The sequence below is a fragment of the Furipterus horrens genome, unplaced genomic scaffold (assembly GCF_987537825.1).
Source record: "Furipterus horrens unplaced genomic scaffold, mFurHor1.1.pri manual_scaffold_16, whole genome shotgun sequence".
Taxonomy (NCBI): Eukaryota; Metazoa; Chordata; class Mammalia; order Chiroptera; family Furipteridae; genus Furipterus; species Furipterus horrens.
Window position 1 is genome coordinate 11,453,535 of NW_028327186.1, and position 14,144 is coordinate 11,467,678.

The following is a 14,144-nucleotide window of genomic DNA, read 5'->3' on the forward strand; positions in this document are numbered from 1 at the left end:
ACAAGCAATTCTTTTTAGAAGAAGCTGAGAAATGGAGGACTGATACTTAGAATATCACGATTTCACAAACCCTGATGAAATAAGAAATCTAGGCAGTCATCAGCGGCTGAATTTATGTAATTTGTGATGAAAAGATGATGGGAAACTTTATACCAAAACGTGTCAGGCTGGCAATGCTTAAACCCAATGACCAGACCATTGTACATCATAACAAGACCCCGATGTGATGCAACAGGAATTTCAAAACATTCTTGCCGAAAGACTGAAACTGAGTCTGATCCACAAAGATGTAACAAGGAATCTAGAATGTAGAAATTCAACAGCATCAACACCAACTAAATTGCAAGACGAAAAAAAAAGGGGGGGGTATAGATTAAGGGGTTTAAAAGACCTCTCAACTAGATGTCGTGGGTGGACCTTGTTTGGCATCGTATTCAAACACATGAATTTTTTAAGCAATTATATGACGAGCGGAGAAATGTAAACACTGACTGCATGTTTGATGTTTTAAAATTATTTTTTAGGTATGATCATGGGTTGGGGGTTTTTCAGGAAGCCCTTATCTGTAGAGTGGGGTTTCTCACCCAGTCCCACTGACATCCTGACTGTGCACTGTAAGATGTGGTGCAGAACCCAGGGGGCCAAGAGCACCCCTTTTGGTTGGGACAACAAAAATTATCTCCAAACGTTGCCTAATGTCTCCTGGGGGGGCACAGTTGCTCCCTGTTGAGAAAAACACTTAAGTATTAATGGTCGAAATGCTATATCTGGGATTTGTCGAAATAAGCCATGGCAGAGTGTAGAGTTAGAAAGTTTGATCATGTGTTGATACCTGTTGAGACCGGGTGGTGAACACAGGGGAGTTCATTATACTATTCCCTGCTTATATGTGAGAAGTGTTTCATAACAAAAAAGTTTAAAATTTGTAGAGCAAAAGCAGCATTGAAATAGTTCTATTTTCCCAAAGCATCTTTAGCATATTAGGTTAAACAAAGTTGACTCTAAGTCACAAGTTATAATTCAGAGTAAAAAATGGGTGATTTTGCTGTAACAAAACACCTCCCATTTCCATATGCTTACCATGGCAGCAAAGTTTCTCAGTTTACACTTATAAAAATGGAAACTAGGAAGAAAATTGGTTATGAGCCCTATCTCATTCTAGCAAGTGGTAATATTTATCCGTAAGTTTCTTGAAGCTTCATTTAAAAAACCTTCATTTATCTCATTAAGCAGCACATTTCAAATCTTACTTCTTGAGTTCTTTATCAACATGTTGCATTGCTTCGATCTAATATGTACTAAGAATTATGATGATGCAAAATATTTTTCTGGGTTGAGTTCAACAGCCTTATGGTCACAGGAAATAAAACAAAACTTTGTTACAGGTAATGGTGACAGGATGACCAAAAATAAGACCCATGCTTAAAATATTACATTAATATAAAATGCTGAGGAAAGTGGAAGAGAAACATAAGTATGAAGAGAAAAAAAAGATGTAAAGTTTCCAACTGACAAAGATCTTTGCTCACGTACCTTTTGAAATGGATGGGGGGTGTCCATTGGATTTCTTCATAAGTGAGGTCATTTTCATCTTGAAATTCATTAATACGTTGGCAAGTACACACTTTACAATTTAAACATAGAAAAAGAAAATCAGACGTCACAGTTAAAACGGTGGTGGGAGTTTTCCCAGGCTCGTTTTGGGCTTCTGCGGGCGTGGATGTGGGAGCAGCCGTGCTGTGGCCTCCCACCAGGGGCAGGGGGGCCCTGAGTACTCACTGTCTCTCCTCATCACTCCAGGCTCCATCCTACCTTACCTTCCTCCTATTTCCCCTTGGTTCCAGTTCCTGTATTTAACATCCTGATGCCTTGATAAGCACTTTTCTAACTCCACTGACTTTGCAGGACAATACAGAGCAAGCACAGGTTGTTAAAATATGGTTTATTTCAGGTGTCAGTAACACACCTACCAGCATCATCCCCTTTTCTGAAGGAGACAAGCAGGAAAGCCCATATTCTCCCCACTTCCCTCCAAGTTTCCACTTATCTTTGCTTCCATTCCCACATATTTCATATTGCCATTTTACTTAAATGCTGCTACAATTTTCAACTTTCAGCCACTGGCCAACCAGTACTCAATAACATTATGTTGTTCTCGCTACCCCCTATTTCTTTTTATGTTGAGGTTACTTAAAGCATATGACATTTAAAAAGGCTACTCACACATTAAAAGTCTCTCTGAGACAATTCGGTGACTTGGTAGCCGGGCTGTGTTTGCTCCTTCAAAAGCCTATAAAGGGCTGTTTTCGATTATTAAGTCCCACTCTAATCAACACTGTTTAGCAGGAACTGCTAACAATGAAACTGAGAAAAATAAACACAAACATGAACAAATGACCTTTTATTTCATACAAAGAGATACAAAGGCAATTGTGTGCAGCAACAATCTGATGGGCAGTCCAAATTCTTGGGAGGAAGTAAATTCATGGTAAATGTCATGATGGCAGGTGGACGACAAGGTCAAAGAAGGCGAGAGACCGGACAGAGCGCGCTGCAGCTAATAAATTAAAATCAAAGCTCCACGGATTCAGTGCACGTGGGTTCGTCGGAGTTTTCTTCACGCCACTAAAACTGCTTGTCTACACAGTTACCATCAAAATTCTGGAAGTGCATTTTGTGCTATTTTGCATGAAAAGGTGTAACAAGGGAACTGGAAAGCTTACAAATAACTGCAAAGCATGTAATATTAAAGGAGCTGTAAACTCAGCTCAGTGTCTGTCACGGATGTGGCCTCTGGGGCCCGACAAGCCTGGCATGAGCATCTTCTCTGAATGTAAACGGACTGACACTTTGGTTGCCCTCAGTCTTTGAGGCGATGCTACGTGTAATACTATCTCCTTTTCATCTGAGGAAAATAGTTACTACAAAATTATCTTGAAAAACACAACAGAGGACGGGGTCAGGGTGCGGAGGCTCCTTCCACGGCACTTGCTGCCGGGGCACCCCCTCACCGGCCTGGGGTACTCGGCAGTATAAAGACACATCCAGCTTCCTTCTGCACCCATAGACCTGACCAAGTAAACAATCTACTATGAAAACCACATCTCCAATACTTATATCTGTAAGAGGGACACATCACATAATTTGTTACTAACAAAGGTTTATTGGCTTTAAATAAACATTGGTAAATCTTTAAATGTTAGTTTATTTTGTTAAGTTTTATGTCTTCTGATAAAAGAATACTGAACCACAACAGCAGAGAAAATGGAGGCTCAGTAGCATGATTTAATATATTTTCCTGGATAAACAAAAAAAAATTTTTAAATAAAAACTTCCTAAAAATTTAATGGTTAGAATTGAATTGTCTTGTACCCAGAAAACTGAAGTTCATAAAATAAAAGCATAGTGTTGGCAGCAAAAGACAAGAGAAAGAAGTGGAAAAAAACAGATTTGAATATCGAGTGTAACATTGGTTGGCTGGTTTTTTGTTCTTTTTTAAAAAAGATTTTATTGACTTACTTTCAGAGAGCGGGGAAGGGAGGGAGAAAGAGAAGGAGAGAAACATCAATCAGTTGACTCTCACACACCCCCAACTAGGACCTGGTCCACAACCCAGGTCTGTACCCTGACTGGGAATCGAACTAGTGACCGTTTGGTTTGCAGGCTGTCACTTAATTCACTGAGCCACACCAGCCAGAACCGGGTTTTTGGTTTTTTTAAATTTCTGTTTCAGTCTATTTAAAACAGGATTATGTCTCTGCAACCCTGCAGATAAATCCTAGTGTTTTAGCTATAAGAAAATTTTAAGATTTCAGATATACAGATAAGCCAATTAAAAAAAAAACTTTTCTAACAGCATTTAAAAGGCTTTAAAGCATTATATAAATCTTTAAAATTCCTATAACCCACATTTTAAGAAATAAATCTATACTTTAATAGGCACTCTTAAGATATAAAATAGTTTTGAAAAAAATTACATCCTATGCTAGGCTAACCCATTTCTTTGCCATAGGAGGGGACTGGCTTCCTGAACCTCGTCAGTCTCTGGGCACCAACACTAACAAGCAGGTGCCTCCAAGAGCAGAGACACTCAATTTACCTAAAGAGCTGGATTTCATCCACGGGACTCTCCCGTCCACTGACAAGAGTTACACTAACAAAATTGTCAAAATGTCATGGTGAAGTTTAAGGCATTATTTCCCTTTTCTAGAAATGCTTCCTTTGAACACAGAATAGTGATTTCTATTAGTTTCTGCTCATAAAGGGAAACAGAGGGAGGGGGACCGATAAACCCTACACCCTTCAATTTTATTGATGAGATGAAAATATAAAGGAATGTCCCTTTTAAATGACCACCTAATAGAGATAGATAACCTGACCTTTTTGTCATGTCTTAGATATAATATTGGTGCTGAGAGATTCCCTTTTAAATCACAAGAATTCAAACCCCACCATCGTTACTGCTGATTAAAACAAACACCAAAGCTTATAATATAGTAATAATACAACCTCTAACATCAAAACAACACAGCCATTTTGGTTGAGTTCCCATTCTTTCCTAAGTGAAAGAAGAAAACGGAGGAGCGAGAAGGGTCAGACTCAGCCTGAAATACAATTTCACTATAAAAAAGGGGGACCAGCGAATGTCCATCAGAGCAGGAGGCGTTGCACAGGTGGCACCGGGACTGTCACGGGAGGCGCTGGCAGGGCAGGGCCTGTGGTTCCAGTAGGTGACGAGGGGCCCGAGGCAGGAGCCCTGAGGTGCGTCTCGCCGTCCCCTCCCCGGGCTGGCGGCAGAGGAGCATCACTTCCCGTAGAACTTCTTGTTGAGGAGGAAGATCAGGAGGTTGACGTTCACTTTAGCCCTGTCAAACAGCTTCATGACTGCGACCCCTTCATACTGGAGCTGCAGCAGGTCCTGTGCACGCAAACATTGTGACAGTGAGTCAAGTGTGCAGGACAAGACAAGAAGGGACAGGTGTGGGGAGGGATCCAGAAGGAATGTCGCGTTCCTCGCGGGCCAGGAACCATGTGGGCTGAGACCGAGGCTCCCGACCCAGACCGCCCGCAGCACAGCGACCCTGAGGGCACCAGCACCGCGCACGCTGGTCAGTCGAATTTTCTGATAAACTGGGAGTCAAGAAGTCACGTGGCTCGTATCAAAATACACAAATCATGCCAAGAAAAAGCAGCATGCTCAGTTATCACACACACACACGCTTCTTGTTTCACAATTCTGTGTGTCTAGTTTGTCTAAGCGATGGGCCAGCCTGGAGAAGGTGAAGGCATTTCAATCCCCGAGGAAACGTACAAGTCACTGAAAACAAGACAAGGCCAGTAATGCCCTCTCAACAATGCTTCCCAGAGTCTCGATTTCTGTTTCACAAGAAAAAGCCTTTATATTCTGAAGGCAAGGGAAAAGGAGAGGTCTAAATGTTTATTAGGTGCCCGTCCTGTGCTCAATATCGTATAAGCACACTATACAGTGTCTTTTTAATAGTGTCTTTTTAAGTCTGACAAAAGTCCCACGAGGGGCGACTGTCCCAAGTTTAAAGATGAGGCTCGGGGACGGCGAAGGGCGTGACTGACGGATCGGGACCTGCCTGCACAGCCCACGCTTCTCCTGCCGGCCTCCACCGTCCACCAGAGCAGCCCCAGGAATCTGCCTGGCCTCCCGCTCACCTTCCACAGAGTGGTGATGAGAAAGCAAGAGCCAAGGGCGTGGAAGGACCCCCAAAGTTCAACCAGATCATCCTTTAGAAAAACCCTAGCAGCTCCATGAAGACCAGGACCCAGCTGCGTCGCCTGTGCCTGACACACCACGGCGCACCTGTGGCTGCCCCGCTTTGCATGAACTTGTACGCAGAGGAACACACGACCTGGGGCAGACTGGTCAGCCTATAAGAATGCAGGGAAACTGAGGGAATAACGGGACCTTTCTGCATAAGTGCTTGAGTTAGCTATGGCATCAGAAAACCCTTTCACACTTCTTCAGCGAACACGTTTTGAGGACCCACGAGTGACCGAGAAGGAAACAAAGCAACACTACCCGTCTGTAAGCAGCTCGCAGTGTGCTGCGGGGCGAGAGGAAAGTAAGCAGCGCCCGCAGTGCCAGAGGCTCCTCTAAGGGCTGGGGGTCAAAGGGGGGACCCCTGCAGCTGGACTGACCACAGCAAACAGCAGAAGAAGCTGGGGGCGGGGGGGGGGCTGGCTCCCAGGTAAGGGGGAGCAGCCTTGCAGAAGCGCGACAGCACGTTCCAGAGAAGGCGGCAGCGGGGCAGCAGCGTGGGGACCGAGGGGGGACCGACGCTGAAGGCCACAGACACAGCGGCACGTTGCCTAGGTATCCTCCCTGGGCCCTGATATTCTTTCATGCATGACGTTTACTTACTGCAGAGTAAAAATTAGGGATAATTATATTGCAAAACAATTCACTGCAGCATTCTTTTTGAGTTTACAATGGGTTTCAGTTTACGAAGACGAAATGTATGTACACCTTGTCAGAAACAATCCTTTAAGCGCCTGTACCAAATCAAACTTTAAAAACAAAGAAAGTCAAGCTACTGAGTAGGCTCACAGTCTCCTGTTGCCAAGACTCGCACCTGAGCATTTTGTTTGAGGCCAAGGGATAAGCTCAGCTGAGTGGCAGCACTAGGTGGGGGCTTCCAGGGACTGCTCTCTGAAGACTCCCGCGTCTCGGAGTGCGCAGACCAGACGGCACCCAGGCCCGGCTCCTCTCCCCGCGGCGTGGAGCCCCGCTCCCCACTCACCACACGCAGGTACTTTCCCCGGGCGCTCTCCTTCCTATCCACTGTCCCACCCAGACGAGAACCCCACTACCCCAGACACAGAGCTCCGCTCCCGCCTGGGGCGGACCCACCTGATAATGTAACATAAATGTCTCCATCTGAACCCCCATGAATTTGGCTTTCACTTCAAAGTCTCCAACTTCTTCTGTCGGACTGATTTCAAAGATAACATTCTTAAACCTGTTGAAACAGAGGACATCATAAAGGTGTGATTTTTTTAATGTTCTCATATAAAATTATCCTGTGAAAGGCAAAAAGGAGATGAACAGGCTATTCAAGAGTGACCGGGGTACAAACTAAAGGTCCATGATTCCCTATTGAAACAATTACCAGAGAAAACACAGGTAATAAGCCATGTTTTAAACACACACAGGCATACTAATCAGAATTCAAAGAAACACAAAATTTTAAAATGAGCTACTTTTTAAAAAATATTGAACTAAAAAACATCAAAAATTATTTTATTATTCAGCGATGGAAAGAAAGTAGTGAGATAAGTAAGCACTTCTGTACACATTTCAGACACTACTAAAAAATATTTTGGCAATACAGATAAAAATTTTTTAAAAATTCCACTAACGTGGAAGAGTATGGCCATCCCTCCAAAAGTTACAAACAGAACCATCTAGTGACCCAGCAGCCCCACTTCTGGGCACGTATCCGGAAGAACTGAAGGCAGGATCTCCACCTCCTGGTCACTGCAGCCAAGAGGCGGACGCCACCCAAGGGTCCGTCGATGGATGGATGGGTGGGTGGGTGGGTGGGTAAACAAAATGTGGTTTATACATACAGTGGGGTATTATGCAGCCTTAGAAAGGCAGGAAACCGGTCACATGCTACAACATGGATGACCTGTGGACATCACGCCATGTGAAATTGGTCAGTCAGAAAAAGACAGTAAGACAGAAAGGCAGGACAGTGGCTGCCAAGGGCTTAGAAGGGGGCACAGGTGTTGTTTATTGGGCACAGGGTCCCGGCTTTGTAAGATGTCCCTGTTTAGAAACAGAAGAAATGGCAGGAACGGCTTCCAGCTTTGGAGAGGAAGACCAGAGCGGGATCCACACAGCAGGTGTGACAACGCCCTGAGGCTCATGTTCCACAAGCGAGGAAAAGAAATATAATTAATAACAGACGGCTCTGATTATCGGGTCTAATTCTGCACCTCAACATAACAGATAGAAATACATAAAAATGATCATCCAGCTAAGAGAAAAAAGGCAATAAGAAAAAGATGTAATAAATGCAGAAATTAAAAAAAAAATCAATGTATATAACAAAGTAACAAAGTAAATACTCACTGATTCACTTGTAGGTCCTCAATTTCTAGAAGCACCCCCTTTTCATGTAGTCTTGCTGCTGTGTATTTCAGAGAAATCTTTTTGCTTTTCTTCCCTTTCATTTCCCTAGGCTTCTTGGAGACCCTGTAAAAAATGATATCATGTCACTTTCTATAATTAACTACCTACCTCAATACTGTTGGTAATTAGAGGATATGAGGTCAGAAAGTAAACTTCCCACACATGAGGGTAACATACCAATTCTAAAATAGCAAATAAATAAAATGGTTCGGATTTGCCTGGGCAATATTGTTGCACACAGGGGAAGGTTACTAAATTGATTTCGTCTTTAAATTACAATCAAGAACACACCATGGCTTTGACAGTGTCTTAACCTTCCTATGTCCCTCACAGAACCTAGGCACCTGCCAGCCTGGGGGAACGGCCCTGAATCCCGGGGAAGCCACTCCAAGCCCCTCGGCTGTGCAGGGAAAAAATACACACATCTCAGAATAATACTTTCTAAAAGCGTTTAAGCCAGCATAGCAATTACAGAGGAATGGGAGCAAGGGAAAAGAAACAGATGTTAGGAGCAACTGGGATAACTAGGCAAGAAAGGAGAATAAAAGCAAGCAAAGGAAAAACAGACAAAAGAAAACTGGGGATTTGGGACTCCGGGGCTGGGAATGGGTCTCAGAAATGGGGCAGAAATGCTGGTAGGATTGTAAAAGGGAATAATCCCTATGGAGGGAACTGAAGTATCTGTCAAAGTTACAACTGTACAAAACTTTTGACCTGGCAGTTCTACTTCTAGAACTTATCTTAAAAAATATGCCCACATTTGAAAAATGACGTATGTACAAAAGGTTATTTGTTGCAGGATTTTTTATAAAAAATAACTGGAAATAACATAAATGCCCATTAGTGGGTTACTTCTTGAATCAGTTGTTATATCCATCTACACAATGGAATACTACGCAGCCTTTAAAAAGGAACGAGAACCTCGCTCTGTCTTAGTAGGCCTAGAAGTGATGATGACTCCATGACTTAGTGCCTAAATCTTGGTTTCCAAATGCCATTCTTCATTAAAGAGAATCAGGAATGTTTGGAAAAAGAGCTAATCAAGCCTAGTGACAGGGGTGGGGCAGGGAAGTACAAGTTGAACCAGAAGCATCTTGTGCTCTAGAGTCAGGAAGTTCTCAAGAACAATGGGGACGTGTCAGAAGGACACAGAAGCCATCCCTGCAACCGGGACAAAATGGGCCTGATTTTTGAAAGAGAGAGCGTGCTGATTCTGTGGCAAAATATTAAAAGCAGGTGAATCTGGGCGAAGGGTATGCAGGTGTTTATTCTTTTCATTCAACATTTCTGAGGTTTGAAAATTCTTAAAATGGAAAGTCAGGAGCAAAAACCAAACCAGCCTACAAGTAGAACCTACACTTACCGCTGTACCTGTCTGGGTTTTCGGTTTCCCTCTCTCTTAAGCAAGCAGACTGAGGTTTTCGGCCTGGGCCAGGAAGGCTGCATCAGACTTTCCTCAGTGGCCAAGAAAGGCAGGGACTGACTGTGTGTTTACTATTCCTTACGTGATTTTGAGGCACAGCCAGGTTTGGTGGCCACTACATAATCTCCATCATGAGTCTTTAATTTCTAGGGCCAGGAAGATAGTTTGGAGTAAGGAATGCTTAGAAAGAAGTACCCATGAAGTCCCCCCACGCAGTGTTCATCTGCATTGCGCAACGACAAACGGGACGAGGAATTTGCACAGATGATCAGAAGCAAAATGAAGAGCTAACGCAATAAGGAGGGCCAGTGCATTTGATGTAGAAGTCTCCCACGCCACTCCAGTTGCCCCTACTTCTCTCTCCCTTGGCAGGGCTTCTTTAAAAGCAGTACTCACTTGCCCTTGCTGGCTAGGTTATCCAGGCACGTTTTGATGTAGCTTTTGTAGTAATCCACCTGCTCGCCATAGAAAGTGGCCTTGGAGTTCAGAGCAGAGTACGTCTGCTGCAGTTTCACCAGCTCGGCCTTCCTCCTCTGCCGGTATCTCCGCTGATTCCGAATATCCTGGGACACAATCATTAAAATGAGGAGAACAACGACAGATATCCCATGTTTCTTCAATCATTAACACTAGGACCCGGTAGTGCTTAAAAACTTTGCCTTGCTTGGCCGCCCGTTCTTAATAGGCAGCAGTTCATGCTCAATAATTAACAAAGACATTCAGAGCTCCATTTTCTCCCCCCATTTGTATTTTCTAGAGGCAGAGAACTGTGTTACTTTTATAGACTTCCACGTTCTTAAAACTGACTTGCAGAGCTGGTTTAAACCTCTTAAATATGTTGTCAGGAGAGGGAGAAAGTGATCAAGATTTGATGATCAACTCAATGTGAATTTATATTACACAAAAACCATTAAAAAGACCTGGGAAATTCCAAAGAGGCCAAAGACAAATGGAGACACAGGAAGTTCTAGTTCTGTCTTCTTCCTATTAATTAGGCTCTGAAATAAGTTATCAAAGGGCGGGAAAGGCCCTCCTGTTAGCAGAACCAGCACCGATTCTCCAGAGGCGAGGACCCGAGTCGGCCCGCGCACGGAAGCTACGATGTCCTCTGCACAGCCGCTGTCCCCCCACCCGCCTCAGGGAGCTGTGACCATGGCCAGGCCCCCAGGGCCCCCAGCGCAGTACCCTGGCGATGTCGTTGATCAGCTCCTGGTATCTGTTCTTCGGGTCCACGGTCCCAAGCTCCGTCAGCTTCTTCAGGCCCGACTGGATCTTCTCTTTCTTCTCCTGCAGAGTGAGGTTGCTGTCTTCCTTTACAAATTTGGACTTCTTCATCTTGTCAGGAGTTTTGGCATCGCGGATAGCACGCCTCTGCATGGCCCTCTGATGCTCCGCTTCCTGCACGTAAGAGAAAGCAGCTCCTGGTAAACGCAGCCCAGCAACCCAGACCCGGAGCTCACGCGGCGTGTCCGCAGCCGCCTTCACTCAGCTCTCCCACGGCATCCTGGGAACCGAGGGAACGACCCCGCCAACCGCTGGCAGAGAGACTGCGTGGAGCAGAGGGAGACCTTCCGATCCCCCAGCCTCTCAGGCACGATCGGGGGGCTGGGCTCCACTAACTATAAAATCCCTCGTTTTTCCCCCCTCACCTTTTGGGACACAGAAGCCGCCTAATCTATTGGAACCACAGCTCGCTAAGTGTTATAACTGCGCCAGCGCAACACCAGGGCTCAGTCAGTCCGCGCTGACCCCTGTGCCACCCTGCCCAGCTGACTCTCACTCAGGCCGCCCCTCTGCGCTTAAACGTGCTGCCCACACCGGCACCCTGAATATACGAGGACGTCCCCTTGATTCTGTGTCTGTCCTAGCCAACACCCGATGTTTTCCCAGCATGTTCCTGCCCAACATACGACCCACACTGTTGTTCAATTCGTTCAGCACGGCCTTGTCTCTTTGCCCGTGGGCTTCTGCGCCTACCACTCTCATCACCGACGGCCACCCCGCCCCAAACCCAGAGCCGTTTCTCGGGGCGCGCCTTGCTCGTCTCTGCATTTTCCTCTCGCTCTGAGCACGGGTTCGGTACCTGCAAGTGGCCTGGGGCCCTTTTTCTGTGATGTTCACTCTCAACACTTCGCCGATCACCTGTGCTGAGATCCCACATCTCTCACCACGGCTCCAGGGTCGCACTGTGAGCTGTTTGTGCTGGGATGTTCACACTGGCAACGGCTTGGAATTCCTCCCAAACTGGAGCGCTTCCCTTTCCCGCACTGCCCTAATCCCCCTAATGCCAAGGCTACCCGGCCTCACATAATGCAAAGAGCATAGGCTCTGGAGCCAGACAATAGGGTCCCAGTCTGGTTCTGCCCCTGCAAGCAGAAGACCCCGGGCAGGTGCCTCAGCTCCCCAGGGTGTCAGCTTCAGCACCTGTAAAATGAGGCTAGAGACTCGCCCCACAGGGAAAGCGCGAGGATTGGGTGGAAGAACATGGGTGAGGACACCAAGCTGGCACCAGTGTCTCAGTGCCGACGGGCTCCCCTCCCCCACTTCTAACGTCCTTGTAGGTTAAATAAGGCGCAGTTACTGGTTACGTCTCTGCCTCCTTTTTCGCCCCTTGTACACATCTGTCTATTCAGTAATCAAACACAGCCTCTAAAAGTGGAGAATTCATTTAAAACCATGGTTTTTAAACAGCCCTCTGTGCAGCCCGAGGGGGCCCCCGCAAGCCCCACAGCGCCCCAGGAGGCAGGGTTCCCAGGGCCCCCTCCCTGCTCCAGTTCCACCTGCCTTATATACATGGCTTCCAGGTCAACTGCCATTTAACAGAAAGGACTCCTGTGTTCAAACTCTGGAAACAAAGGACCCGACCTGCTGTTCTCAGCTTAGGGGACTGAAACAGGAGGCCTAAACACGAAGGGACTCAGCCCTCCCTTCCCACTGCCACGCCGCCTCCCCAGCTGGCTAGGCCTGGAACCTTCTCACCCACCTAAGGACGCAACTCCCATCTGCCCTGAGGGAGCCCCCAAACTAACCAGCGTTACACGGTCCCCAAAGTCAGAGGCCCGCTGGTCCCAGCCTGTCCGGTGCCAGGCTTGCGTGCAGGTTTTGGGTTCTGCACGACGGTCCCCGTGTGCGAGCTCTCGCTGCTCACCCTCACCCAGGCCTTCGCCCCGGAGCCGCCCGGCCCTCCTCCATGCCGCCTCTGCTCACGGGCACCGCCCCGCCGGCACTGCCCCTCACGCCACATCCCACGCAGCCTTCCTGAGAGTGGCTCAAGCCCACGTCTTCCTGCTGCTCTGCTCCTCACTGGCCGCCTTCCCGAACCTCTAGCATTTTTATAGCCAATATTACAGTCAAGTTTTAAAGGTTTCCTAATTGTTTCTGGCAGATATGTCACATTTCCTCAAAAATATCAAGAATTTGTTGAGTTCAGGAGCCACATCCTGTCCTTTTATTCTATCTACCAAGACACTTAACATTATCACTTTATAAAATTCAACAGGTTACTGGGTAGACGCACTGATTCTGCCTTGGGTTAAATTTAAACACACACACACGTACTGTGCGTGAGTGCCAGGGAGCCTGTGCCCCAGGAACACGTGCCTCTGGGTTTAGGAACCAACAAGTTTCCCAACAAGCCTGGACCACCACCGTCCTCTGGTCTACCCCCAGGTCTCCACCTCTGTTACCTGTGTCCCGCCTTTCCTAGGAGCATCTCTGCACCTTACTACGGTGTATGTTAAACCCCCAAATTTTACCTGTTCATTGGTGGCTGGTGTGTCTAGGATTTCAGTCAAAGTCTCTCCAGGCTGGAACCGGATGACATCCACAATTAAACGTTTTGTGCTGAAAGGAAACGGAGGAAACATTTAAATATTACCAGGTGTTCTTCTTCCTCTCAACAGACGTAAGCAGCAGCAGTTCAACCACCACCTCCCAGAGGTCCCACTGGGAGGTGCTAACACCAGGTACTCAAGGCCCAGACTTATTTATGCAACTGTAACAGAGTGGGCACCAGGGCCAGGATTTCCAAGATGTAAATCCCACTTCGCCATCTTATTGGCAAAAAGGCAGGTAGGTCCTATGCCAAGTATAATACATGAAGCGGCCACAATTATGACAGGCTCACAAGGCCACGGTGACCATCTCAGGAATGAACAAGCAGACTCATTCACCAAGGTCAGAGGACCGCTGGTTTACACTTACTCTGTCCTTTCTGCGCTCAGTACTCACTTCAGTAGGATGGTCCGCGCGTCCATTTCTGCATTCTCGCCCCCAGGCACATCAAACTTGTTGGTCAGCGTGAGAGACACTTCCGTCTTAGCCAGCGCCTCCTTATTTGGGTCATTTAAATTGCCAGCGCCTTCTCCTAAAGTTTTGGGAGGGTGGAAAGAATGTGTGTGATAAAGCCAGGAAATGGGGAGAGCAGATATGAACAAGTTAAAGACAATGGGAGCCTAAGGGGGCACATGAACAAGCCGACATGCGCGCTGTGGCAAGGACGCCTCTCACAGGGCAAAGGAGAAAGATATACACCAACAATGAAGGCGAAGGGGC

At 46.5% G+C, this 14,144-nt stretch overlaps 1 protein-coding gene across 1 annotated transcript in view; it reads right to left on the minus strand.

Annotated features, from left to right (window-relative positions):
- Positions 1-3,185: 3,185 nt before the first annotated feature.
- IQGAP1 (IQ motif containing GTPase activating protein 1) overlaps positions 3,186-14,144 on the minus strand; it is a 66,549-nt gene continuing 55,590 nt past the window's right edge. The window contains exons 32-38 of the mRNA XM_090263786.1: positions 13,821-13,956; positions 13,346-13,433; positions 10,776-10,988; positions 9,987-10,153; positions 8,108-8,230; positions 6,881-6,989; positions 3,186-4,918 (exon numbers count right to left, since the gene is read on the minus strand). Coding sequence (XP_090119912.1) covers positions 4,805-4,918; positions 6,881-6,989; positions 8,108-8,230; positions 9,987-10,153; positions 10,776-10,988; positions 13,346-13,433; positions 13,821-13,956 — 950 coding nt within the window. The 3' untranslated portion in view covers positions 3,186-4,804. The remainder of the gene's footprint in view (positions 4,919-6,880; positions 6,990-8,107; positions 8,231-9,986; positions 10,154-10,775; positions 10,989-13,345; positions 13,434-13,820; positions 13,957-14,144) is intronic.